Consider the following 26361-nt stretch of genomic DNA (forward strand, 5'->3'; position numbering starts at 1 on the left):
ATATAAAAATATTCTCTTAAAAGTTTGCAGTTTGTTAATGATAGTAAATATCATCCATCTATCATGAATATACATAAATTACATACAACATTGCATATCTAAATATGATTAGTGCTTGTAGAACTACTAGTAATTTAAACTTTGGTTTGCTGAGATTTAGGTCCATTCTAGTAGTGCAGAAATTTAGATCAATTGTTCTTTTTCAACATTTACTTACACAGTTGTAGGGGATTTTAAATGTACATTTTGTTTCATCTATATTGTCAGAAAACCGATTAAACTTTTACCTGAATCAAACATCTCAGCTGCCTAATTTATTGCCAAACTTTTGTATTAATTTTTTTGACTAGTAAGTAATTAAATCTATAAAATAGAATTAAAATTTATATAAAGATAAATATTGTAGTCTTAAGACTTTTGTATTTATTTTAATTTTTACTTATTTATTTTTTTTAGGTCCAAAGTCATCAGGCATCCAAATTCTTCATATTGCTATAGGCACTTCCATTTCATCTTTTTTCTGCATCATTTTAATCATTTGTGGATTCTACCACCGTAGAAAGTTCCGCTCTGACCGAGCCCCACCTGACCATGACCATGTAGAGGTCCGTTATGTCTCAGCTCCCACCGGCTGCAATACTACAGACCGACTTCTTATGGAGGATAGAAATGACGGTAGCAACGACCACCACAACCACAGCACAACCCAGAGCCCTCGTTGTCAGAAAGTGTCAATGGTATGACACATAACCTCTGTTTAATTTCTTGTTGAATTCGGGTGAAAGTCTCACCCTTCATTCACATCATTTTGTTTGTTGGTTCAAATCTTACTTCTAGTCATTTTTACTCAATTTTTATTTAGAAGTTTTACAGTTTTAAAAAATTTCTTTGTATTGGTTTGTTATGATATAAGAGGGTATAATGTACTCTCATATCAAGGGCACTCATTGATGTAACAATAGTTTCTCATGCTGGAAAAGATCTTTTTTTTTTTTTAATGTTTTTTTTAGACTAGTTTATTGGTTGAAGTTTTATACTTACCTTTATTGTATTGTGAATTATTCCTTTCAGGGTTATCAAAATTGCTAAGCTAGTAAGATTCAAACTTTAAAAAAAAATTCTTAACCCGTTATACTACTATTGTGATAGAATATGGTGCTTACAGTAGCCTACTATAAGGTACAATACTATAGAATGTTACTGCTGGTTTTTTTTTTTAAAAACTTTCCTGTAAGCCTATCATGGCTTGTGCCCAATGAGACAAGAAACTTAGCTTCTATTTATTTGTGAAAAACCAATGTCTATATCACTTTTGTAAAGAAAGTGACAATATTGCCATGTTTTAGACCTAACTGGGAAATTGAGTTTAGAAAGTGCCAATATTGCTGACCTTCCTGTAAAATGAAGTAGTTTGCTTTTTTTTAATTAAGGAGTTACCTCTCTTTCCTAAGAGTTAGACACATTTTTAAACTGGAAATAGTAGTGAATGGGCTAATTTTTCTAAGTTCTAGCTTACAATTAGATTTTTTAAAATCAAATTAATTGTAATTCTATAAATATACATGGTGGGTTGACTTTCAAATACTTTTATTAAATTCTGTCTGTGCTCAACAAGAAATGGACCATTGACACTTCATAACAAATGTAATTGATTGTCTGCCTAGATGTGTGGTATACAATATGGACTGTCATCTCAATGGTCCTGGGTTCGAACTCTGCCTACAGCCATCCCCCACTGTCCTGTGGGATGTTAGGGCTAGGATATAATTTTTTTCTCAATTTTCCAAGATTCCTAAAATTTAAATTTAAGTTAACTAATGTAAACCTATTTAAATGAAGTAACTATGTTATTTTACTACTTTTGTTTACTAAGTAAAAGCTATATATTTCAGTCATTAATACTGTTATTAAATATCTCTTTGGATGTTTTATTGTTAGACTTTTTATTATCTTCATTTTGAAAAAAAAAAATCTAATTTTAAAGTGAAGTGTGGTTCTTTTAGTTCTGCAGCTATCAAATAATTTCCTTTGTCCAACACTTTAGGTATGGCTTACTTGTTTACCAATACATTCATGTGGTTTTAAAAGCAATAGCTGTTGTGTTGAAATCTTTGAGAGACATCACAAAGGAACACTATCCGTAGTTCATGTTAATGAACAAGATAGACTGGAGTTATCCTTCTTTTTTTAATATTATTGCATTTACAGTGTCAAAGCATATGGCTTTGATCTTTGTTGAGTAAGGTTTTACTTTTGTCAAGGCTTGAATGGCCAGGTGTATGACATCATTGTTTACTACTAAGGTGTACATACTGTCTTGTCTTTGATGGCCAAGTATTTTGGCTTGATCATCGACTCCTGAGATGTCCATGCTGTCAGGGCCTGGATGGCCAGGTATATGTCATCTTTGTTGACTTTTAACAAGATGGTGTCCATACTGTCAGGGCATGGATGGCCAGGCCTTTTGACATCTTCGTTGACTCCTGAGATGTCCATGGTGTCAAGGCCTAGAAAACTGGGTCTGTGACATCACTGCATGATGTGCCTATCTGTTTAATGGACCTTCATCTCTCTCATGTTTGAATGTTTCATTCATATTTATTCTATTCTTTTGCATGTGTGTAATTAGCAATCTAAGTCATAACAGATGTACATAATTTGGTATGAATGATATTTATTGTCAAATAACTAAATGTATCAGTTTTACTTTCCTACAATGATTACCCCGGATGGAACTTGCTATTATATAGCTCCATATATATGATTTAAACTTTGCTTGTATTTTAAATAATTTTTTTTACAGTATTATCACTTAAGAAATGAAAAATATCACACTTGTATTATAAAGATAACTAGCATCTTATTGTTTTCCATTTTAACATATGGGTCTTTTTAATAAATTGTTCATTAACTTTTATTTTTCTTAAAAAAAATATTAAACCCAGTCTTTGAACCTTGCATATAATAACATCTCTAAACAATGGGCAATGCTGGAAGTTAGAGTATGGCAGTGCTTAGTCCATAAATTATGGTACAATGACTTCAGGTTAGATTTATCCAATGGTATAGTTGTTAGATGTACCCAATAGTTTAGTGGTCAGATTTACCCAATGGTATTGTGGTTAGATGTACCCATTGGTATAGTGGTTATATGTAACCCAATGGTATTGTGGTTAGATTTACCCAATGGTATTGTGGTTAGATGTACCCATTGGTATAGTGGTTATATGTAACCCAATGGTATTGTGGTTAGATTTACCCAATGGTATAGTCTCATTTAAACCATTCACACACATGAAAGTAACCTACACCAGCTCTGACCATGAGAATGCTGTCTTTAAAGTATGTAGGCTAAATTATTATTATCATTAGGAAATCTGATTATTAAGATTTACTTGCAAAATCATGTTCCAAAGCCTTCTAAACCATTTATTTTATAGAAAGCTTTTTGACTTACTTTTTATCAGTGTTTTGTTTATTTTTCTCTATTATTTTGCAGAGCATTCATTTTGGTTGTTATGTAGCTTTCAGTGTGTTTGACCCATCTATATACTTTTTTATGAATAGTAACTCTACCATTTTTGTTTCTTTTAATTCCTTTAGAGAAGTAATTAAAATCATTCTGAAATATACTCTTTAATCAAAGAGAGCTTGTAGAATAAGTTTAATTTGCTGAATAGAAGGTGGCCAGTATAAAATATCGTTTAGTCTGATTAAGAAAAAAGGTATCCCTGAGTAAAGCTAGCTCACTGTGCTATCTGAAACAAGATGTGAAGAGTTAAGTTTTAGTTGCTTCTTCTATTGACCACACAACTATCTGATTAATCTCTAATATCTATCAACTCTACCTCAGGTGCACTAGCACTGCCCAGTGAGACAAAAATTTAGAGATATTTGTATTTACAATAAGTCTCTATGTCACTAGATAAGGCTGGAGTAGGACATAATCTTTGAGCTGAAACATCAACGATATGTGCAGTATAGCATATTTGTGTCAGATCTAACAGACCAAGCAATTGTCCACCTGGGTTCTAGTTAAACTCTCTTTTTGCTGTCTGCACCTGTTTTCAGTGGGAGCTTTTCTCTTTGGTCTCAGATGTGTGTTCCACTGCCTTTTTAAGAGTTTTCCATCTGTCTCTGTTGGATTATATGGGAAATATTCTAAACCAATTCTTATTTGTTTGAGATTCCAATGTATTTTGAATAGATAGGTAGTGCTTGTAAAAAAAATAAAAAAATCTGTTGAGTAAATTAAATATAAAAAAATGTTTGACTCTGAAGTTTGCCTGACTACAAGTGGAAGTTTTCTGAAAGTTTCAACACTCAAAATGTTAACAGCTCAGGCAGCGACTACACAATATGAGCTACATCCTGACCCATCTGATTATTCTCTCCTATTATTGTTGATGTATGCTATCGCCATCTAGTTCAACACTAATGTAATGAACAGAAATTGTTTATATAATCTGTGCACAACATGCTAGTAGTTGTATTTGTGTTGACTTGTGGAACTCATGGTCATAAATATGTCAATACAGAGATTTGCTGATTAAGTCTTCATGTTTGAAGTTGAATCATTGAAAAAGTTTGTTTTTTTCTGCTTGTGTGTTATTTATGTATACATAATTTTCAAGCTGTTCAATTGAGTGCTCTCAAACATCTCACAAAGCCAATATTCATATTCCAGCATTTGTTTGGATATTTATAAATATTTTAACACACATTTTAAAATTAACTTTGGCATTATTTACTTTATAAAAATTAATAGGAATGTAGCTTTAGATTTAATGAGATGGTAGGAAAGTGTTGTGTACTTTTAGGTAAACATTGGATCAATATTTATGCTGTTTCTTTATTTGAATCAAGTATGTTTGTATAAGGGAGATCATTTTGAAATTACCACTGCTTTGGGTATTTACAAAGGTAACTCTGTCACTTACCTGCATAATGTCACATACTGTGTACTCATTTCAAATGCTCCTTATTTCAACTGAACTGTAGCTTTATGTAGTAAAGCACCGCAGTCCATGGTTTAGTTGTATTGACTAGATTATTGTACTTTCATTTGTTTGACAACATCAATTGTTCTGAAGCAGGAGATGTTAGTGAGCCATAATGAAGCTCATTTCACTTTACTTGTTATGCTTCCACTCATTTTCTGATATTTTCATCAACATGAATTTATTTTAATTTTTTATTCTTTGGATGTGTGATAATCATAATTTAATTCTAATTACACACTATATTATTTCGATAAATAATGGAGAGGTGTCGATGCAATACAGTGTGGCATTAGGATGGTGAGGCTTAAATGTACTCAATCATTTGTACACAGCATGTTTCTCTATGAACTATGTATTAATGAACATTATTTTATGTTACTTTTTATTTAAAAACAACGAATCGAAATCAAAATCTGATGATGGATTAGGTCATTTTCACACATTATTTTAAAATGATATTGTAGATATTGATCCCATTAGTTTCAGCATTACATTAGTCAGTAGTCACTATTGCAAGCATGTTGTTAATCTTGAAAGGGTCTGCATCTAATTTCATTCTTTATAAGAAAACTATTGTAAAAAAAATTGATACTAAACAATAAATTTGGAAAAAAATAAATTTTAAGAAAAGAAATTATTATGCATTTTCCTATGTGCTTTTGAGAAGTAAGACCTTCTCTGGATGCTAGTATTTGTTTAGTCATTGAAGACTATACTTTATAATTAAAAGGTTGATTCACTTAGCTAACCTTTATTGTGTGAGAATGCCCACATATTTTTTTTGTTTTTTGATCTTGTCTTCCATGGAGAAAACATGATGTTTCTTTATGGCTATGTACTTTGATCAAATAGTTTGTTTTTATTGCATTATATAGAATTATACATAAATATATATTAATATATACTCTTGATTTTTATTAGTATACTAAATAAATTGTATTCTTTGTGAGAAGATGTATAATGCATGATGGGAAGCTTTCATTGATTAAGAACCTTTTTGGTTTCTACACTTTGATTAAACAAAAAAATGTTTTTTGGTTTCTTGAAATATCTTTCTGTCCATATTTAGTCTGTTTAACTGTTTACATAAGAAGTTCTCTTTATTTTAAAAAGTAAAACTGTTTCATATATATATATATGTCATTGATTTTATTAAAACTGCATTTGAACACAATCAATATTTATATAAGAGATAATTTGTTTCATTATTCTGAAACAGTTTTGTGGTTTTTAACACCATCATTGTTTTTGTTTTTCATTTCATCTGTACTTCTTTGATTTAGTTTAGTTTGTACTTCTCTACACATTCATTTTACTCATTTGATTTAGTTTAGTTTGTACTTCTCTACAGATTCATTTTACTCATTTGATTTAGTTCAGTTTGTACTTCTCTACAGATTCATTTTACTCATTTGATTTAGTTTAGTTTGTACTTCTCTACACATTCATTTTACTCATTTGATTTAATTTTGTTTGTTAGCTTTGTAATAATTATTAGTTGCCTTTGAAGCAACAATAAATGAAACAGGTCCTATATTTGTGTATCTATAGTATTCATACAACAAGGTGACACACTCTTTTGTGATACTTCAAACAATATGTCTTTTATATGATATTATAGTTTGTTTATTCTGGGTTTCTTTGTTCTATTTATTCAAAGCTTATAATATTCACAAATAATATTGTTCAAAGCTTATTGTCGAGCCCTATGAGATGTATATAAACTTCAGTGAATGAATCACTGTTCTCGCTGAATGCCTGCTGCAGTTGCTGACTCTGTGTTTATGTTATTTTGAAAAACTTCAACAGCTTGAAGTTGGTGACAATGTAAACAGTAATCTGGGTATTTATTAGCATGGGCATGTGTGTTTAGGATGGTGGTATTCAATGATTGCTGTCACATAAGCACTGACATTGATTCTTATAATGTCCACTTCACTTGTGTCATATACTTTACTATTTAACTAAATTTATGTTGAAAAGGATACTCTAACAAAATTGTGATTCATCTCACATACAGGTAGATGGGAGGGGGAGGGGGGTACAAACATAAGGGCACTTACACAAAATGTCACATTATTTGCATGGTATCTGATTCAAACCATGTGTAAAAGAGCCTCATTTTTACCAACAAATTTCTAGAAATAAACATTTACGGTAGACTCCAAATGTCATTCTTGATGAGGGTTTTATACCATTATTGATTCATGAATTATATTTACATTCATGGTCCCAAAACTACTAGTAATTTTGAGCAATCTTATCATTTTTTCTAAGAGGTGGTCGAACTAGAGTCTTTATCTCCCTATCCATTGGTAAGCCTCTTTTAGTATAGAATGAAATGATCTATATTTAGACTTAATAAGGAACCAGTGCTGGTGACAGAAGAATGTGTAAGAGTTGAGCAAGATACAGGGGATGTAACTCATGTCTTACCATTCTCACATTGTTGTGTAGTGTTCTGAATGTCATTGGGCCTGATGAGACATGCGCCATTAGAATGCATAATGTATTATTATACCAAATATTAGAGTCTGTCTAGTGGTTTCTCTATGTAACTGTTATATTTCTTGTACTGCCAGTTATTTTGTACAGAAGATTTACACAATTAAAGATACAACAACAAAAAAATGTGATTTTTACAAAGAAGAGTTGTTTCCCTTTGTTTTGGGTCCCAATTATCTAAATTCTAAATGATAAAAAAAAGTTTTTTGTTGTTTTTTTTTTTGAGTACGTATAGCCTACATGAGGCCAAGTCGTCTGGCGTTATCATTAGTACAGCACAGCGACAAGTTTCCAGAAGACCAAAATGCAATGACGGAAAGAATTGACCTACGCCTCAATTACTCCACTAAGTAAAGGGAAAGTCCTAGACAGTGACGTACTAGTAGAAAGTACAGTCGAAGTCGTGGGTCACTGCCTGGTTAAAATATGACTTTGTATTATAGGTTGCCGTCATGATCGTCCCGACCTTGACCTCTACCATCCTTCAGGAAGTTCTAGTACGTAATAATCTTTCATTTCTCAAATAAAACTAAGAAAAAAAAAACGTTACAAAGATAGTTTATGTGGGAACACAAACTCAAAATCGGACCCCGAAATGGTCCAGGCAGGCAGGTAAAAGGTCAGGTTTCAATATTTTCGGAAAGAATTTAAGAATGAAATTCTATCAAAGGCAATTGACAGAGAAGAATGGAAAAAGAAGGTTGACAGATCTGGTGTGGTGACTCAACGGTTTAAATTTAAAAGAGCGTATCCAGTGTGATCTGGCGTTCTCTTTATGGGCTGCATCTGAACAAACTCATAACAAACATCTAACGCAACAATGGGGCCGCACCTGTTTCCAACCTTCTTGGAATAGAGGCGCTAAGTTTAAATTTTCCAGGAATCCTGCCATACACACCATAAACTTACATTTTTTGGTCAATGAGGTACAAACTTCGATCCATGGCGTGGATTTTAAAATGTTTGACTACATTGCATAATGAGGTCTTTGACAATAGGTAACATTGGACTCCGTAGTTTTTGTTTGTTTGTTGTTTTTTTCAGTCATGCAGATGAATCTTCACCCAGGCTGAAAACGTTTGAGATCCTTTTATTAGTGCTACCATGAAACCTACACGACCAAGAAGGGAAGACAAAAAAAAAAGAATCTGAAAATGCTGAAAAACAATCAATGTTTCTAAACATTTTACGTGTGACGACCAACAGGTGAAAAGCATTGATGTTTGAACCCCCTAAGGCAGCGGTTCTCAACCTTTTAAGCTAGGCGACCCCCCCCCCCGCTCACACATACAGCGATAGAAGAATAGACGAAAACAATCATTTTTTTCGATGACCTTAGGCGACCCCTGTCAAATGGTCAATCGACCCCTAAGGGGGTCGCGACCCACAGGTTGGGAACCTCTACCCTAAGGCAAGGGTTACCTCAGTGGGGTCATGAGGGGAAAGTTTTCTTTTATTAGTGTGTCACTATTAAAAATTGAGAAACACTCTTATGGTATAAAAACGTCTTTAAAAACAACACCTTTAGTTGATATTTTGTCTGTTTCTAATATTCATAATTTTGCATTTTGAAAAAAAATTGTTATAACGTCTTAAACTATAACATTTTAAACTAATGTAAACGCAAATTTCCTTATGGATAATAAAGATTATTATTATTATTTTAGATTTGTGCAACAATCAATGAATGTATGCAATAATTTCACTGTGTTATAATTGAACAAAAAGAACAAACTAATGATGGTTTTCATTGAGAAATTAGAGAGGGGGGGGGGAAATGAAGGGAAAGGTGGGGGGGGGGGGTTTGACAACCTGATCTAACCGCATTGGGTGACATCAATCCTAATGACGCTACTGCTATCCGCCACGCCGTTCCTCAAGGAGTTACACGCTTTTAAGACTAACGAGTTCAGTTCTGATTGTCTTAGAAAAGAAAATACGAAAAAAAAACGATTTCCTTTCTCTAACATTAGTTGCAAACAGTTGACAATTGACAACCATACAATACATTTTTTTTATTATTATTTATTTTTTTATTTTTATTTTTTTTTTTGCAATTGGCTAATTAAATCATATAAGAGAGAAGAGGAGGCGCGGTGCCGGTAAAGCGCTTAGCTTCCGAACCGGCGGTCCCGGGTTCGAATCCTGGTGAAGACTGGGATTTTTAATTTCGGCTCTTTGGTCGCCTCTGAATCGATCCAGCTCTAATGGGTACCTGATATTAGTTGGGGAAAAGTAAAGGCGATTGGTGGATGTGCTGGCCACATGACGTCCTCGTTAACCGTAAGCCACAGAAACTGATGACCTTTACATCATTGCCCCATAGAGAAATTGGAAAAGAAAGGCCTTCAAGTTAGATTATTTCCATTCGCTAATCATAAGCTGCTAGCTGGCATGTCCAAGATGATGTCACTTTTTCTTGTTTAAACCTCTTTAACAGTTAACGTCTGAACCATTGCCTTCGTTTCGATTAGCCTATATGTTGACATGTCAATGGCTTATTGCATAGGCCTACTTTCTGATTCTATAGAATATAGGCCCTACATTTACTTTAAGTCTGAAGACTGTCGTCATTTAAAAAACACATAATCGGTTGTTGTTTTTTTCCAGATGTAAATAACTTTGCAATATTAGGCCTGGTAACGGCTTCTGTGGGTCATGTTGTAAAAACGATATGAACTACCGTGCAGTGGTTTCCAAATCAAGGAGCTCTATATATAGTTTTCTTTCTGTAAGGGTGTTTTAGGACCAGTGTCTTATTTGGGCCTCTTGATAAAGAATGCAGTTTTGAAGGACATTGTCAGCATTATCTGGAGACACTCCACACGGGCAGATATCACTGGTTCCAATTTTGAGCTTGTTGTCTCATTCTGTTGTGTCGGGTCCTGAGTCGAAAGATTTGACGTTTAGTTTATCTTTCTTGTCGTGGGTTCAAAAATAAAATAATAGAAATAAACATAACATCAGCCACCACCTCCTTGCCAGAACCACTGCGACCATGTTACAGATGGCAAACCTTGATCAATGACGTCAGTTGCAGCCACACTGAGTGCAGGAAGGCCAGGTGGTCACGTAACAGAGGTGCCCTACGGAAACGCTTCAAAGACCAGCTTAGGCGTCAACTCGCTTTAACTAACATAGACGAGAGCACCTGGTTGAATGCGGCCTCAGAACGAGACAGCTGGAAATCACTCACGAAGGCCGCGGGATACACATTTGAGACCAAAAGAAAATCCTCTGCCGAGGACAAACGCAGACGGCGAAAAGAAAATCTAAATCGACCACTTGCGGAGAATGGTTATGCTTGCCTTGGATGTGGCAAAATATGTAGGTCACAGCTGGGGCTGCGCAGCCACGGGAAATACTGCACTCTTCACTAATCTTCGGACTCGAAGACAAGCCTTATTATTATTATTATTTCTTCATTTCTTCTGGATAGAATGCAATGTTTAATTGTGTGTTTGTTCTCCCACTCTTGGCAAGTGTGTCAGCCTTCTCATGTCTTTCGATGTGATAAATATGAAAGTTTCTTTGAACAAGAGTGAAGAGTGCAGTCATCTTGGTAAATATATTCACGTCTTGCAGAGTTGCGGTCGGTGTTGCCGCTCGATAAAATAGCGGGTGAAACACGTCCACCAGTTTACGATGGCAGAGGACATAAGAAAGTTCTTCACATATGCAATCGTCGCTGGGTCAAAACGTCGTTTTTTTTTAATCAACGGAGCACTGTCAGCAGCAAGAAAACAAAAAAAAAAAAAAAAACACAAAAAAATACTAGCAGCAGCATCATGAATTAACTGCATTTGCTGGGTATTCCATGAAACAAGTATTTAAGTCCACTTAATAGGCCTATTGCATAGATATGGGGGGGGGGGCGAGGGGCTACGAGTTATTTTCTTAAATATTCTTCATAACAAGAAAATTGAATCTACGACTTTAAGCCATAGGTGGCAACTTGCACCACCCCCCTGCAAAAAATCCTGCGGGCTCCCATGTATTTAGCCAAGTCGTTTCGTTCAAAAAGATCGTTTTCACCCAAGAGCCGCGTTGAGGCAAGGCAGCGTACCCAGGTATGGCCATGTCTAAATTTAGATTAGTCCCGCTAATTTTTTATTCTAGTTTTTTGAAATAGTTTCATGCAGCGAGCATTAAAGATGGCTTCTCAGTTGTTATATAGTTGTTAGGGAGGTCCGTGATGCATCAAGCTGCTTCTTTCTTTGAACACCAGTAAAAATGCCATAGAATCATTTATCAATAGCAAAATTACCTAATAATTCTGATTCTAAATCTACAGATCTAGATCTATCTAGATTCCAGATCTATAAAATCATTTTTTCATTCCTCTATAGATTATATTTTAACTTTAATAGTAAAAGTAAAAAGACTATTAATGTATTATGATTATCTATAAATTAAATAAATAATAAATGTATAGACTCTTAAGTCTAACTCTAGATCTAAAAATACTTAATAAAATAGACTCATACTCATAGTAAATTAGTATTACTACGTATTAGTAATGATAGTGAATACTGATACTCACATAGTTTTAAAAAAAATCAGATTTCAAAGGAGGGTAATAGCACTGTGACTAGGGAAGAAGGAGCATTAATATAGATCAATCAGTCTACGTACAATTTGTCCTGTATATTGAACTAGAAATATCTATCACGGATAAAATATTTTTCAATACTATAATATATACTACTAGATAGATCAATATTATATATTAAATATAAAAATACACATAACATCAGCCACCACCCCCTTGCCAAGATTACTGACCATGTTACAGATGGCAAACATCTTCTTTCTCATTTTCATGTTCAGATGACTAGGCCAATATATGAGATGAACTGCGCAGTGGTTTCCAAATCATGGAGCTCTCTATAATATAGTTTTCTTTCTATTGAGGTGTTTTGGGGCCAGTCTCTTGTACGGGCCTCTTGGTAAAGAGAGCAGTTTTGAAGGACATGGTCAGCATTCTCTGGTGACACTCCACGTGGTCATGGGTAGATTTCACTGGTTCCAATTTTGATCTTCTGGAACATATGTTGTCACATTCTGTTGTGTCCGGTCCTGAGTCCAAAGATTTGACGTTTAGTTTACCTTTCTTGTCGTGGGTTCAAAAATAAAGTAATAGAAATACACATAACATCAGCCACCACCTCCTTGCCAGAACCACTGACCATGTTACAGATGGCAAATCATTTGCAGCCACACTGAGTGCAGGCAGGCCAGAGATGAGATGGCTAATAATTATTAATCAACCAGTTGCCAAAAGAAAAAGGCTTAAACATGAGATCATGAGGCCTGTGTAGTTGTGCTACCTGTTGAAATGGAACATGTGCAATACTCCAAGAAGTTTTGCCAATAGTATCAAAATAAACAAGGAAGGAGACAAAGATGATCTGATGGAGTGTTTGGTCAGTGCACACAAATAGGGTGTGTGTGTGGAAATGGTATTTTACTCTAGATGATTAAAATCTAGTAAAAAAATAGTGAAACTGAAAAGACACAACAGAACAGTGATTGAGTGAATTTAGAATATACTCTATCTAGATTCCCAGAGTCTCAAGAATATTATATTATTATTGATACTGATTCTATAACAAATATAGATCTACAGTAGAATATATCTAGATATGTATATCTATATAAAATATATATACAGTGCTTATTTTGTAAAAAAAATAGGTGCCGGTACTCAGTAGTTGATTGCCTAACATTTAACTACTAAAAATTAATAATATACGTACATTAAAATACAAGAAAAGTAATAATTTTTTCTAAAATGTGCTGGTGCGTAAAGAGCTTTTTCTACACATTCGCTATTTCTGTGCACTGACCGCACACAATCATAACACAAAAATCGAACATGTAACAATGCCCTTCTTCCGTCCCAAACCCTCTTGTATTACATGGTTTGCACAAAACCCTACAGAAAAAAATCAAGATGTAGTTCACATTGAAGGGACAGCTTGTCTAGCAGTTAAGAAATATTGATTCTAGATTTCTTACAGCCACAGTCTAGTTGTTACTTTATCTAGCAGCTGTTGCAAGATAATCTATAACTTTCATGTCTTGTTTGTAGACACTCTAATTTCATTTTCAAATTCTTATCTAAGTTTATAAAAGTTTTAATTAGTCAAGAAAAAAAAAGTTAAAAATTGTTAATAAAATTGTGGTATATTTCAAATATATGGTGTACATTGAGAAAGTGTTTGAAGTGTTGTTGGACTGAGCTGACCATTAGGAAGTATAAATCTATTACTAATTCAGTAGTTTTGGTGTAATTAAAAAATATTCCTCTGATCAGTGGCTCTATTAAACAGTTATATACAGGCTTTTTTTTCTTTATATGCTAGAGATTTTATTTCTAGATATAATATTATTATGTCTTGTAATGCAAAATTCCTGTAGGGCTTCAGGGAATAGTAGTAGTCATTGTTTAATGTGTCGCTGTTACTAACTGCTGTCTTATTTTAAAGTTCCCTTTCAGACCTTGCGATCTATAGGATAGGTGATGTCAAGGTCATTTGTTTCTGTGGCCAACGGTTAACGAGCATGGTGTCATGTGGCCAGCACAATGACCAACTGCCTTTACTTTCCCCAACAAATGTCAGGGTATCCATTATAGTTGGGTGGACTCAGGGGCACCCTAAAAACCCAGAAATTCAAAATCTAGTCTTTACAGAGATTCGAACCTTGGACCATAGGTTCGGAAGCCAAGCGCTTAACCACTCCGCCCCGTATGTTGATTTATTCAGTCATATTTTTGTTAGTGCAGTGTTGTTTTCATGTAAAAGCTTATCTGGATCTAATTCTAATTGCACTAAGTTTCAAGCTAATCGAGAATTCTATTTTGTTTCTACCAATGTTTACACAATGGATCGGAAACTGTAAGAGAAGTGGAAAAGTGCTTGAGCATAATTTAAATACATTGAGCATAACATAAGAAAACATTTGTACTAGAAACCAGCATGAACTTAATCTATAAATATTCTGTTACATTTAACCAAATATATGTTTATACAAATTCCGTGACTAGAAACTGCTATTAAACTATTTGAAAGGAATAATTCAGTAGAATAAGTTTTATTTATACTCATAATGAACATTTGACACTAATGTGTCTACCACTAATTCTTTTAAATAATAAACTCATTTATTTTTTACAGCTTTTCATTTCGTTAAAACTTTTAAAAAGATTTTAAAGAACTATTTTCAAAAACAATCATGTCAGCTAAGCATAAAAAACGTTTGAATGCAGTAACTTCTGCACGAGTATCACTTTTGGATAAGTCATCCACCATATCGGAAGGTAAAATTAGTAAAATGAAAAGTCTTCAGCCTACGGCGACCACAAACAACCCTGAGATGAACAATGGATCCTTTTTCTCTATCCTAAATGTTGTTTTGGGACTAGCTGCCATGGTATCAATCAGCTATGTGAATGTGACCTACACATATCAAATTCATGAAAATACTTTGTGGTTCACTAATATAAAGGTCAGTGAAATGTTTCTTCAAACTGGTCTACAAAGTTAAAAAGCGCTGTTCATACATACTATTAAAGAATAATTTTTTAAATGTGGGTTTTTTTTTTGGCTTTGTTAAAACACTTTAGATAAAAAAATTAAATTTTCAAATAATAATTTTTTTTACATTTTTTTTTCAACTTTCTAAATCTAGCCAACATCTAATCTTTTGTCTTTGTTCATGGCTGGTACAACATAATTATAATTTTGTCTTTTCCTTCAGTTTCATCCATGAAATTTGTACACATCTTTTTTTAGGAAGTAGAGAGAGAAATTTCATTCCGCACTGAGTCAGGCTTGTATTATTCTTACTACAAACAGCTTGTAGATTCTCCTTCACTCTGGCAAGGTAACTGTTTCTAATAGAACTTTTTAAAGTGTTTGGCTACTACATAAATTAGAATAATACAATGTGGTTTTCATTTAATATGTTGGTACAACCTTTTTCTTCAAGAAGGTATCTCTAAAGAACCAAAAAAATTTTATAAATCATAATGCATGTAATTGAATTAAGGGTTTGAGACAGGTTTGCATTATTGTGACATACTGAGATAATACTGCTTTATTCCATTTTTTAACTACATTAGTTTTTAATATAAAATGAATCATATAACCTATAAAGTTTTTATTTAGTGTTCATAGTAATGATGCATTTTGAACCCTTGAAAATATGCTATATAATTTAAATTAAAATGTTTATTTAAACAAGATATAACATGACTTAACTATTTTAAAATTTAAGTCATACATTTTGTTCTTGTAAAAGGTATCAGGGACTTAACAGAGGACAAGTTAACTGAACATCCTGATACTGTAAATATCCTTGCTAGAATGAATATTTACCAAGAGGTTATTTTAGCTTTCATCTACAGAAATATCAATTTTCAAGTAAGTGTGCTGACAGTTCAAACATTGTGAAGTTTGTTATGTTTTCATCGTTTCCTAAAAACAAAAACAAGAAAAAAACAAATGATCATTTGTTGTTAAAAGAAAACAAAAATGTTTCTCTGAGTAATTTTTATTCGTTTTTAATTAAAATAGTTATTGACTTGCATCATTTCAAACTTCTCCACCCATGAAGTTCTATTTGCTCTTTTTATATAATATTGCCCTGGATGTGGCAAAATATGTAGGTCGCAGCTGAGGCTGCACAGCCACGGGAAATACTGCATTCCTCACTAATCTTCGGACTCGTAGACAAGCCTTATTATTATTATATTATCCACAACCTTGATCAACTGTCAACACTAAAAATCAACTTGCTAAAATTGGCCAGTTTTATCTCAGCTACAAACTATGATCACTATAAGTTTACAATAAGTTAACTTTTAATGTCTTTTATTTCCATTTGAGAATTTCAATTTTGTTTTATAGTCTAGTCATTTATGGTTTTTAAAACTATATTGTTTGTTTCTTTTCCCAGATGGAACCCATCATGTTTTACATCAACTTTGTATTTTATCTTCAAGGTCTTTTGATTGTTGGGATCTATTTGTTAACATGGTTCTTAAGTAACTCCTGGTTGGCTGGACTCCTTGCTTCCATCTTTTACATATTTAACAAGTATGTCCAAACAATTGTTTGAAACATTTTTTTTTTTGTAACCAAATCTCCAAATAGTATTTGTCTATTTTACCATTTTTACCTAAAACATTTTTTTTTCATAGAAAAAAACAACTTATTCTCTTCTTTGTAGAAAAGAAAGTCCTTTTTAATGATAATAATATTGGAAGAAGCATTTTTTAATATTGCTTTTTTAACATCCTTCTCATCCAATCAATTATTTTATCTAGAAATGATACCAATCGTGTGAGTAGTGCCATACCTCTACGAGAGTGTTTTTCTCTCCCCTTTCTATGGGTGCAGGCTGCTGCTCTGACTATTTATTTTAAACCTGCTGTGTCTCGTTGGCTTGAGGTTGGTTTGTTTCTTGTTTACAAACATGTAGGTTTACATTTAAATGTACACTTTTAGGGCAGATGAAAGGAATTGTTCAAACTATTACTTTCATTTTGAAACTTGTGCATTGTTTCAGCGACTGAGTCTAACAGCTGTAGCTTTCAGCACTTTCTTCTTTTGCCTGTTTTGGCAGTTTAATCAGTTCATTATGATGCTTCAAGCCTTTGCTCTGTTCGGAGTCTGGGTCCTTGGACTCATTCCTGCCTCAAAAGTAGGTACATCTCTTTATTTTCATTTACTTAAAAAAAAAACACACCAATTTGTTTTAGATGTTACTTTTGCACTTTGGTTAAGTATTTCCAACATGATGATTTCTGACAGTGATGCTGATTTACTGTTCTCCTCTCAGACTCAGGTCTTGCTAAACTTTTGTTTTCTCTGGATGAAGTCTTACTCTTTTTTTTTTAAGGTTAATGTCTTTTTTTGTTTTAAGGTTAATAACTTCCTTACTTATTTTTAAATATTTCACTTATCATCAGATGTCAATCTTAGAAAATAAATATTTCGTAATTTTTCCTTGTCCTGAGGAATAAGTTTAAAGTTCTAAAAAAATGTCTTTGTATCAAATGATTTAATTTATTTTAGGAAATAACATTCTCTGTTTTCCCATCTTCTGTTGAACATAAAAAAACTCTAATAAATTACTTAAATAAGACTCCATGACATATTGACATTATTCATAAAATATGTAACAATCTACACAGTGATATAGGAATCTATAAAATATGTATAACTAATTTAGTTAGAAAATTAATTTTCTTCACAGGATATTCATTCATTGACCATTTGAGGCATGTTTTTACCATTTAAAGTTTTGCAATTATAACCAAAGATTATCAATGTTACATATAAATTAGAATATTCTCTTTTTCTGAGTCAAATTAGAATTTTTAAAAATTTAGCTTAAAGTTAATTTAGGAAGTATTTTTTTAGTCAATATGCTAATATAATGTTAATGTTATGTTAAAGAAATGTCTAAAATATGGGAAATATTTAAATGAGTGATATCCTGATGATTATTATTATTTTGTTTAGCATGTCTCCATGCTACTTTAAGCATGTTCAGTGTGCGTCGGCCCAATCTCTAATGTGAAAATGTGAGGGGGGTATCTGGGAGAAGAAACACAGCTTAGATTACAAATGACTAGTCTCCTATGGAATTGAACTAGAGTTCCCTCAGTTATGTCGTCAAATTCCTCACTGTGATCTAAATTGTATTGTGATCTAAATTGTATTGAGTATTATTAAAATAATTATATATTAAAAGGTATTGAATTCAAGTTTCTAATATAATGTATTCCAGATAAAAAAGGTGATGCTATGCCAATTGTGTTCACTTTTATTGGTGTGTCTGCTGCAGTTTGGCAACAAAATGATTCTTGGATCACTAGCTGTTTCATTCATCATCGTCTCCCTTACTTTACTCTCAGTATTTGTAAGTTATATATTTCTTTTGATTGTTGACATTTGCATTATTATTGGTTGTAATTGGGATAGCTATTTATTATCAATCACAGTAACTTATGGCAGTTAAAAATAAACTAAAACTGAAAAAAAAAAGCTATAAATTAATAATCTATGTCTGCAAACTGCGGAGAAATTGTTGATACTTTTTTATGTTAAACATCCAGACACTATCATCACAACATAGGCCTAGTGCATCCAGACACTATCATCACAACATAGGCCTAGTGCATCCAGACACTATCATCACAACACAGGCCTAGTGCATCCAGACACTATCATCACAACATAGGCCTAGTGCATCCAGACACTATCATCACAACATAGGCCTAGTGCATCCAGACACTATCATCACAACATAGGCCTAGTGCATCCAGACACTATCATCACAACATAGGGGTAGTGTGTCTTTGTCTTCATAAAATTGCCACTATATGTTTGGTTGTAGCTTAATAAAGCCTACTATTAGGTATTTTTTACTAGATGTTACTTTTATCTTGTATCAAACACACTAAATGTTTATTGTATGCATACTGGCCTATACTTTTATTGTATGTATGTCCATGTTCATGTAAACATATTAAGTCTACATGTTTATTGTATGTTTCTTGTATGTTTACTCATCTATATTCATTGCATTCATATATATATATAGTTCGTCCATCATGGTTCCATGATGACCACTTTGTCATCCAGGGGGCTGAGGGCTTTGCACTGGGGTTTTATGATTCCTCATGTGGCTGGTGAGACCAATGTGAGCCCAGAATGTTCAGCTGCACACTGGGCAGGTTATTCCAGCTGGAGCTAGTGTCGTGGGCCTTGCTTTTCTTCTCTGGCGTTTTTCTTCTGCCAGCGTGGTTCTCTTTTCCTCAGCAACCTGTTCGCCAGTTTTCACAGTGCAACGCCATGATGCTCTGTCATGTGCCTCTGGTTAGCATGGCAGAGGACTTCGGATGAGAACATTACTTTAGGATTATTGGGAAAGGTTCCAGGGAAGGAATAAGTTGTGTCTGTAATAAGTTTTTGTTTGAATAGCATAAGTTGTGTCTGTAATAAGTTGTTGTTTGAATAGCATAAGTTGTGTCTGTAATAAGTTGTTGTTTGAATAGAATAAGTTGTGTCTGTAATAAGTTGTTGTTTGAATAGCATAAGTTGTGTCTGTAATAAGTTGTTGTTTGAATAGCATAAGTTGTGTCTGTAATAAGTTGTTGTTTGAATAGAATAAGTTGTGTCTGTAATAAGTTGTTGTTTGAATAGAATAAGTTGTGTCTGTAATAAGTTGTTGTTTGAATAGAATAAGTTGTGTCTGTAATAAGTTGTTGTTTAAATAGCATGCCCTCTGATCCAATTTCTTTAGTGGACATGGGTGGAGGAGGGCTTCCATGGAAGAAGGTTTCCTTGCTGACTTTAATGCTCTCAGCAAATCAAACTCAGCTCACGTTAAATCCCAATACAAAATTCTTAATCTACATAAGGACTGGAACTCAAACCCCCTTGTGAAGTAGCACTCAGCCACACATCCCAGTTTAAGAACTGGTAATAGTTTCAATACGTTCTTAAGGTCCAATACATTGAAGAGATAAAGTGTGTGTCCACGTTACAGCTTTGTTTATGCATAGAATCTCTAATGAATGTATTGTTTTTCCTCAACACAGAAATCTCCTAGTGAGTCTGGGTCAGTATTCTTCAACCTTCTGAGAGTTGTTGGCTTATCCTTTATTTCACTGTCACTTATGTTTCTGCTCAGCTCTGTGCTAAAGGTGAGGCTGTGATACAATCTACAAGTATATAACTTAAGTTGTACTTCACTGAAACAATGTTTGGCCAACACAGAATTCTAATTTCTTATATCACCTAACTTTTAGTATACCAGGATGCCCAGTAGTTTTATCCATACATATTGTAATAACTTTAGGGAGGCAACTCAACCAGATATATGCGTTTATTTACAAGAGGACATGACAAACACATAGGACATCTACCTTGAGCACAGCATCTTCTTGGGCGGAAATCATTCCCTTCCTCCCTAATGTCAACATCCTTGCTAGCCTAGTGTCTAATAGTGCGCACCTTCTGCACTATCTTGGATGGCGGTGTACCTGGCAGGCTTATAACAATATCGATGATTATGAAAAAGAAATTTAGGGACCTACTAAAGATAAGGTCCTTGGGGCTTTAAAAGGGGAAAAAATAATGAACATAGCCATGCCTTGAATTTGTTTGTTAATTTTCCACAAGGTTTATCCTAAGATGTATACAATATTTATATTACATTGTCTTAATATATCTCTTAAATCATGTAATTTATATCCTAAGATTTGCATAAGATTTATATTACCATATTGTGGATCTGAGTCTTAGCCTCAGACTGGTGTATGTCACTCAGAACTAAAGCAAACAATAAAAGGTTTCTTACAATGACATCAATTGATTTATGAATATATAAAATAATTGTCTATTAGCTTAGTGACATGAGAAAATATGTATATTTGTTAGCAAATCAATGTTATTGCAGTGAATGCAACATCTGGACAGCTAAGACTTTGAAATAACATTTGGTTTATTAGCCAATGAATGCTTCCATTTCTTGAACACAAGTGATCTGAGACCTACTCAAACTGTTGTTTGTTGTTTCTCTTTAGGTTTTATTCCAAATTGATGCTGATGAGCACATCTTTACCTTTTTATCAGATAAATTTACACAGAGAGACACAAAGTAAGCATCACCTCTTCATTGTCATCTTTCTTTTCTAGAGAAAATGTTATTGATGCATGTTTTTTTTGGTTGTCTTTTTTAATCAAGTTTTATTGGTTGACCTCAAAATAGATTTTTTCTCTTTTGAAAGGAATTTTGATTCCCGCATCTACCTCTGCTTGCAAATATTTGGTTTCATCACTTATGATGTCTTTGAACGATTAACTGAGAATTTTGTTCTTCCAGTCTATGTTCCAACACATTTGATCTTGTTGTTGATATTGGTCTATACTGTACTACACAGATGGAGGTGAGTTGGCAGTGTTGTTCATTAAATCATTTTGGTTTGAGGGTGTCAACACTAAAATAAATGCACTCTTTGTATGTTGTAAATTTATTCTAAGATACCAACTAGATTTAGTACTTGTAGTAAAATGCAATTTCTAAATCTGTTTCTTTCTGGATCTTATCCAATTTATATCCCATCATTCATCATCTCTTAGTAAAACATAGCATCTCTTATGTTGTTGTTATTTTGTCTGCTCTTAGATCTCAAGTCAAGGATAATAAGCAAACTGATAACAAAGAAAATGTGTCGGAATATTATTTTGAAAAGCATCCAGACATTGCTTTTCACATAGGTGAGAACATTCAGATCTTAGACAGAAATCATAATACCTACATCACAATTTTTGTTAGCACATGTTGTTATTTCTAGGTGCAAGAAAAGTAACTGTGGGTTACAGAAATCTGTCTTATAGATCGCAAGGTCTGAAAGAGGAACTTTGCTTGCTTTTGCTACTTTATTAAGATGTTGTTATTTCTAGGTATCAGACATGAACTAATGATGTGAGTAATGTTGGACAACTTGTAATCAATTTCATTGTAACTTTTCAGTGTTGGCTGTTTTCTTCGGGGCACTAGCTATCATCACTCTGAGAATGAAATACTTCTGGACTCCTTATGTTTGTGTTTTTGCGGCACTGGGAGTAGGGAATGAAGATTTATGGAGTTTTGTTCTTAGACTGACTAAAGCATCTAACAAACACATGGTGTGTTAGCGTGAAAAGTTTTCCTACAAATTCAGTTAGATTTATATATGTAAGAAAGGTTTTAGAACTTAACAATATAATTAATACATTAATTTAAATTAGTAAATTACACTATTAAAGTCCTATCCAAGTTATATTAGTGAATAAGAAATGTTTACAAAATTAAATGTACATTTTTTTTTTATCAAACTCATTTTTACTAGGGTGTGTCACAAGTTACACTAGTTAGGTCAGCTCTGTTAGTTTTAACTATTGCAGTAGTAACTGGGAAGGTAAGTTATGTTATGATTTAATACAATAGTATATAATTAGAATATGTAATTGTATTTTTTTTTGCCATCTATGTCTGTCATTGGCAGTGGATTTTCTTAGGGCCTCAAATGTGTATCCCGCAGCCTTTATAAGTGATCTCCAGCTGTATCTATGTAACAATAATATTATAGTATGCAAAGGAATGGGGTAGTTTCAAGTTTGAGTTTGGGTATAATCTTGAAAAAACTACTTCTATTTTGTGTTTTTCTAATATAGCTACATATAAACTTTATTCACTGTGTTACTGTGTGGTAACTTTGTCATCTATTTTCTTTTTTTTTTTTTTTTTTTTTTACAAAAACATGAAAAAAAAGTTTAAACACAAAGTATGAAATGGAATACTATGTTTACTAATGAAGCTACTGTACATAAATAGAAAAAATTGTTAGAATAAAGTTTAAATATCTCAGAAAAACAAAGCTAAGTGTTTATAGTACAGAAAACCTTAATGATTCATTTTGGGGCTCATCCATGAGATGAAAACAAATTTCTAGTGTAGTAGATTTGTAAACAACACTACAAGATTTAGAAGACACGCTGTAGCAAAATTCTCTTTCATTGTCTCAGTTACTTCCTGGTGTGATGAAAGAACTTGAAGGTAAATATGAGTTCTGGGACCCTGATACTGTGGAGCTGATGGAATGGATTGTGTAAGTAGAGCTTACTCTCTGCTCAGTTGGCGTATTGATTATTTTAATTGGATGCATAAATATGGGGATAAGGAGTTTTTAATTTTTTATTTTAATACTAATTTTCTTTTTTTAAAGGAAAAACATTGTTTATATATTGTAATATTTTAATGTTTAGTGTAACTTGAGCTAACGTGCTATTTTTTATTCCTGTATAAATCTTTAGAAATGCTTTGAGTGAAACATAGCTTTGAACTTGTGGGCACATAAGTAATAATACAATGTTTCTAAGTGATGTATCAAAAGACTTTTATCTAGAGCCTTGACTCTTTGACTCTACTCTTTGAGGAAAGATATAAGCATTAATTTGAATTTGAATTTTCTGCATTATGTTGACATCTAAAAAGTATTAAAATTTTTTTTTTAGAAAAAATACAAAACCCACTGACTCCTTCACAGGAAGTATGCAGCTGTTAGCTGGAGTCAAACTGTGTACTCTGCGCCCAATAACTAATCACCCTCATTATGAAGACAAATACCTACGACAAAAAACAAAACAGGTTGTTTAACTATTTATTTATTTAAAAGTGTAAAATCATTCAATTAGCTATAAGTAATTATAAGTCATCGGCAGAAGGGATTCTATCCCAAAAAAACAAAATAGTTTACATAAAACAGTTTAGTTTACAATCTAGAGATGTGAGCATTTATAGTTTAAAAAAACTTCATTTACTGAAGTTCATTTGTGAGGCTTTTTGTTTCATTGACTAAGTTGATAATGTTTTCTCCTGCCCCCAGTTGTATCAGATTTATGGTAAGCAGCCTCCAGAACATGTTCACAACATTCTGAAGAAGTATAATAGTAATTATATTATTCTTGAAGACAGCATTTGTCGAGCACCATCCAGAGAAGGCTGTCGTACACCTGATATTGTTGACATTGACAATGGAGTGGTAATATTCTTTTACATTACTTGAAATTATACTATTGTATTCCTTTACAAATCTTCTTAATCAAAACTTTTTTGCTTTGGATGATATACTAATAATTATAGCTTTTATATAGCTCTACTTTCATGCTTATAGCATGCTCAGAACACTATGGTTCAATCTCATTTGTGGGGGGAGGGGGTATCTGGGAGAAGGTTTTCTGTGCTGCCTTTTAGGTGCTCAGTAAACACAACTTCTTGAGTCAGGTGTTGAACCTTGAACCCCCTTCATAGGTAGCCAAGTTCAAGCGTACTTAGCCTCTTGACCATGCTTCCCACTATGATATAATTAAAAATCTAAACTTGTGCTTTCTAAATAATTTTTTGTCATAATATTAATGTGATAACTAGCTTCCTTTTTATCTATTATTTTTTAAATTTTATTTATTGCTATTTAAAATTAAATTTTTAAAATTTTTAATCTTTAACTCTGTTAGACTTAAAACAGCTTTTGAGTTAATTTTATAATTCAGATATCTTGTTCTAGAGCACTCTTGTTGTTGTTACAGATGCCTGATGATTATTTTAAGATACCAGACTTGATTGTATCTAAGATACCTCGTTTCTGTGAGATGGTCAGACACCAAACTCAGGAGTATGCTAAGTTTTTTAAGGCAGTCTTTCAGAACAAGACCTTTAGGATTTACAAAGTTTTATGATCTTAGTTTGTTTTTTTCTTGAGTTAGTTTTTTTTTTTTTTTTTTTATTTATTATAATTTCTATTGCCATTGGGCCAGTAGAGACATGAACTCCACAACTTCTTATTGTGTTCACTGCTGAATGTAAATACTTGTAGTTTTAAGACACAATTGTTTCATGAGTTGTTTTTAACTGTTTCCACATTGTGTTTGTATTTTAACCGAATGTTTTGCTTTATGAGCAGATCAAATTGATCTGTTGTTTGACACACTTAAAAATGTTCATTGACTAAATATGTAAAGGAAATACAAATCAGGGTAAAATGCATTGGATTCTCTGCTTGTTTGTTTCACTACTCAGATATATGATTATCTCATGTTCACTTGTTGATCAATGTTATATAACATTTGGTATTAAAGAAACAAAAAAAACTAAAGGATGTTGTCAGAGGATATTACTGTACATTTTAATTACATAAATAAAATATTTTTTTAAGACTATAAAAAGTGTCCTAATTGTATTTGCAAAGTTACTGGATTTTAAAAAAATGTTATGTATATTAAAACCAATGACCTAACACAAGATAGGTCTGTTCATTCAGTTCTTCCAGTACACTTGTTTGTTTTACATGTTTGGAAATTAGGCCTACTTCCTTGCCCAAACCTAACACAGGGTATAAATCTGGGACTATGCAGGAAGATGATGGTAGCAGTCAGGGTATAAATCTGGGACTATGCAGGAAGATGATGGTAGCAGTCAGGGTCTAAATCTGGGACTATGCAGGGAGATGATGGTAGCAGTCAGGGTATAAATCTGGGACTATGCAGGGAGATGATGGTAGCAGTCAGGGTATAAATCTGGGACTATGCAGCCATCCAAAAACAAATTAAGCACTTCTATAAATATAAAATTTTGTATGTTTTAAAATTTTATGCATTGTAGTTTTTCATATTTTTTAAGAAATAAAATTCTATTTTCAAAAAGAAATTCCTTAAAACAATAATATGAAATCATTAACCATACTATAATGTTAAGTAAGATCAGCATTCTTCATTTCTATCAGCTGATTTTTTGGCAACCATTTTACATGCCATTATATTTATTGACTGGAGTTTGTAAATTTTGTTTCCATCACTATTTGTCCGCAATACTCATGAAATCCAGGTTAACATTTAGAAAGAGCCAATGCCAATTTACTTGATATTATAACTGTATAAACAGTCACTCTAGTCACAGATGTCTTTTTCTACATCTTTGTGTTCACATATCTTTGAGTAGCCATAATAAATGTAAATCTAATAAACATTAGTTGTTTTTTTTTACTTGATTTGTCCGCAGATTTGTAATGTTTGAATCAAGTTTCTCTTCCAAACTATCTTGATCAAATACACATTTGTTCAGACAATAAACTATCTTGATTAAATATGCATTTGTTCAATCTCACCCTTGCTAAAAGACTTTGATGTTTGTGTTGTGATATAGACATTCCACAGAATTAACTTGCACTGTAGGTCTTCTTGCCATGGTTGCAACACTGGACATTTCTCACCAAGGAAAAGACTGTGACTGAAAC

General features: G+C 32.9%; 2 protein-coding genes across 13 annotated transcripts in view; both read left to right on the forward strand.

The window, feature by feature from the left end:
• LOC106052128 (cubilin-like) overlaps positions 1–1212 on the forward strand; it is a 300170-nt gene extending 298958 nt beyond the window's left edge. For 6 of the 9 annotated variants that reach the window (XM_056033924.1, XM_056033928.1, XM_056033926.1 and 3 more), the window contains one exon: positions 457–1212. In XM_056033924.1, the coding sequence (XP_055889899.1) occupies positions 457–743 (287 nt within the window). In that variant the 3' untranslated portion in view covers positions 744–1212. The remainder of the gene's footprint in view (positions 1–456) is intronic. The other 3 variants (XM_056033930.1, XM_056033932.1, XM_056033931.1) reach the window with 2 other exon arrangements.
• A 10422-nt stretch (positions 1213–11634) lies between these two features.
• On the forward strand, positions 11635–26231 carry LOC106052143 (probable C-mannosyltransferase DPY19L3). 4 transcript variants are annotated; one of them, XM_013207434.2, is made up of 18 exons: positions 11635–11735; positions 14690–15020; positions 15308–15398; positions 15816–15937; positions 16473–16612; positions 16843–16966; positions 17085–17219; positions 18312–18443; positions 20128–20232; positions 21115–21188; positions 21319–21477; positions 21717–21808; positions 22065–22219; positions 22423–22491; positions 23099–23181; positions 23588–23720; positions 23959–24114; positions 24659–26231. In XM_013207434.2, the coding sequence occupies exons 2-18, from the start codon at positions 14748–14750 to the stop codon at positions 24806–24808; spliced, it is 2193 nt and encodes a 730-aa protein (XP_013062888.2). In that variant the 5' UTR covers positions 11635–11735; positions 14690–14747; the 3' UTR covers positions 24809–26231. The 4 variants fall into 4 exon arrangements, with proteins under 4 accessions (XP_013062888.2, XP_013062889.2, XP_055889563.1 ...); XM_013207435.2 differs by lacking the exon at positions 11635–11735 and adding an exon at positions 13408–13767; XM_056033588.1 differs by lacking the exons at positions 11635–11735; positions 24659–26231 and adding an exon at positions 13408–13767 and having other exon boundaries at positions 23620–23720; positions 23959–24081.
• Positions 26232–26361: the final 130 nt, after the last annotated feature.

Source organism: Biomphalaria glabrata, chromosome 6 (genome assembly GCF_947242115.1).
Source record: "Biomphalaria glabrata chromosome 6, xgBioGlab47.1, whole genome shotgun sequence".
Taxonomy (NCBI): Eukaryota; Metazoa; Mollusca; class Gastropoda; family Planorbidae; genus Biomphalaria; species Biomphalaria glabrata.

What these genes read in the sequence shown, in the direction of transcription:
- LOC106052143 (XM_013207434.2), top strand. Translation starts at nt 14,748, where the DNA reads ATGTCAGCTAAGCATAAAAAACGTTTGAATGCAGTAACTTCTGCACGA. An exon ending in TTTACACAGAGAGACACAAA is followed by an intron (nt 21,189 to 21,318) that starts GTAAGCATCACC and finishes CTCTTTTGAAAG; the next exon opens with GAATTTTGATTCCCGCATCT. An exon ending in GAGCTGATGGAATGGATTGT is followed by an intron (nt 23,182 to 23,587) that starts GTAAGTAGAGCT and finishes TTTTTTTTTTAG; the next exon opens with AAAAAATACAAAACCCACTG.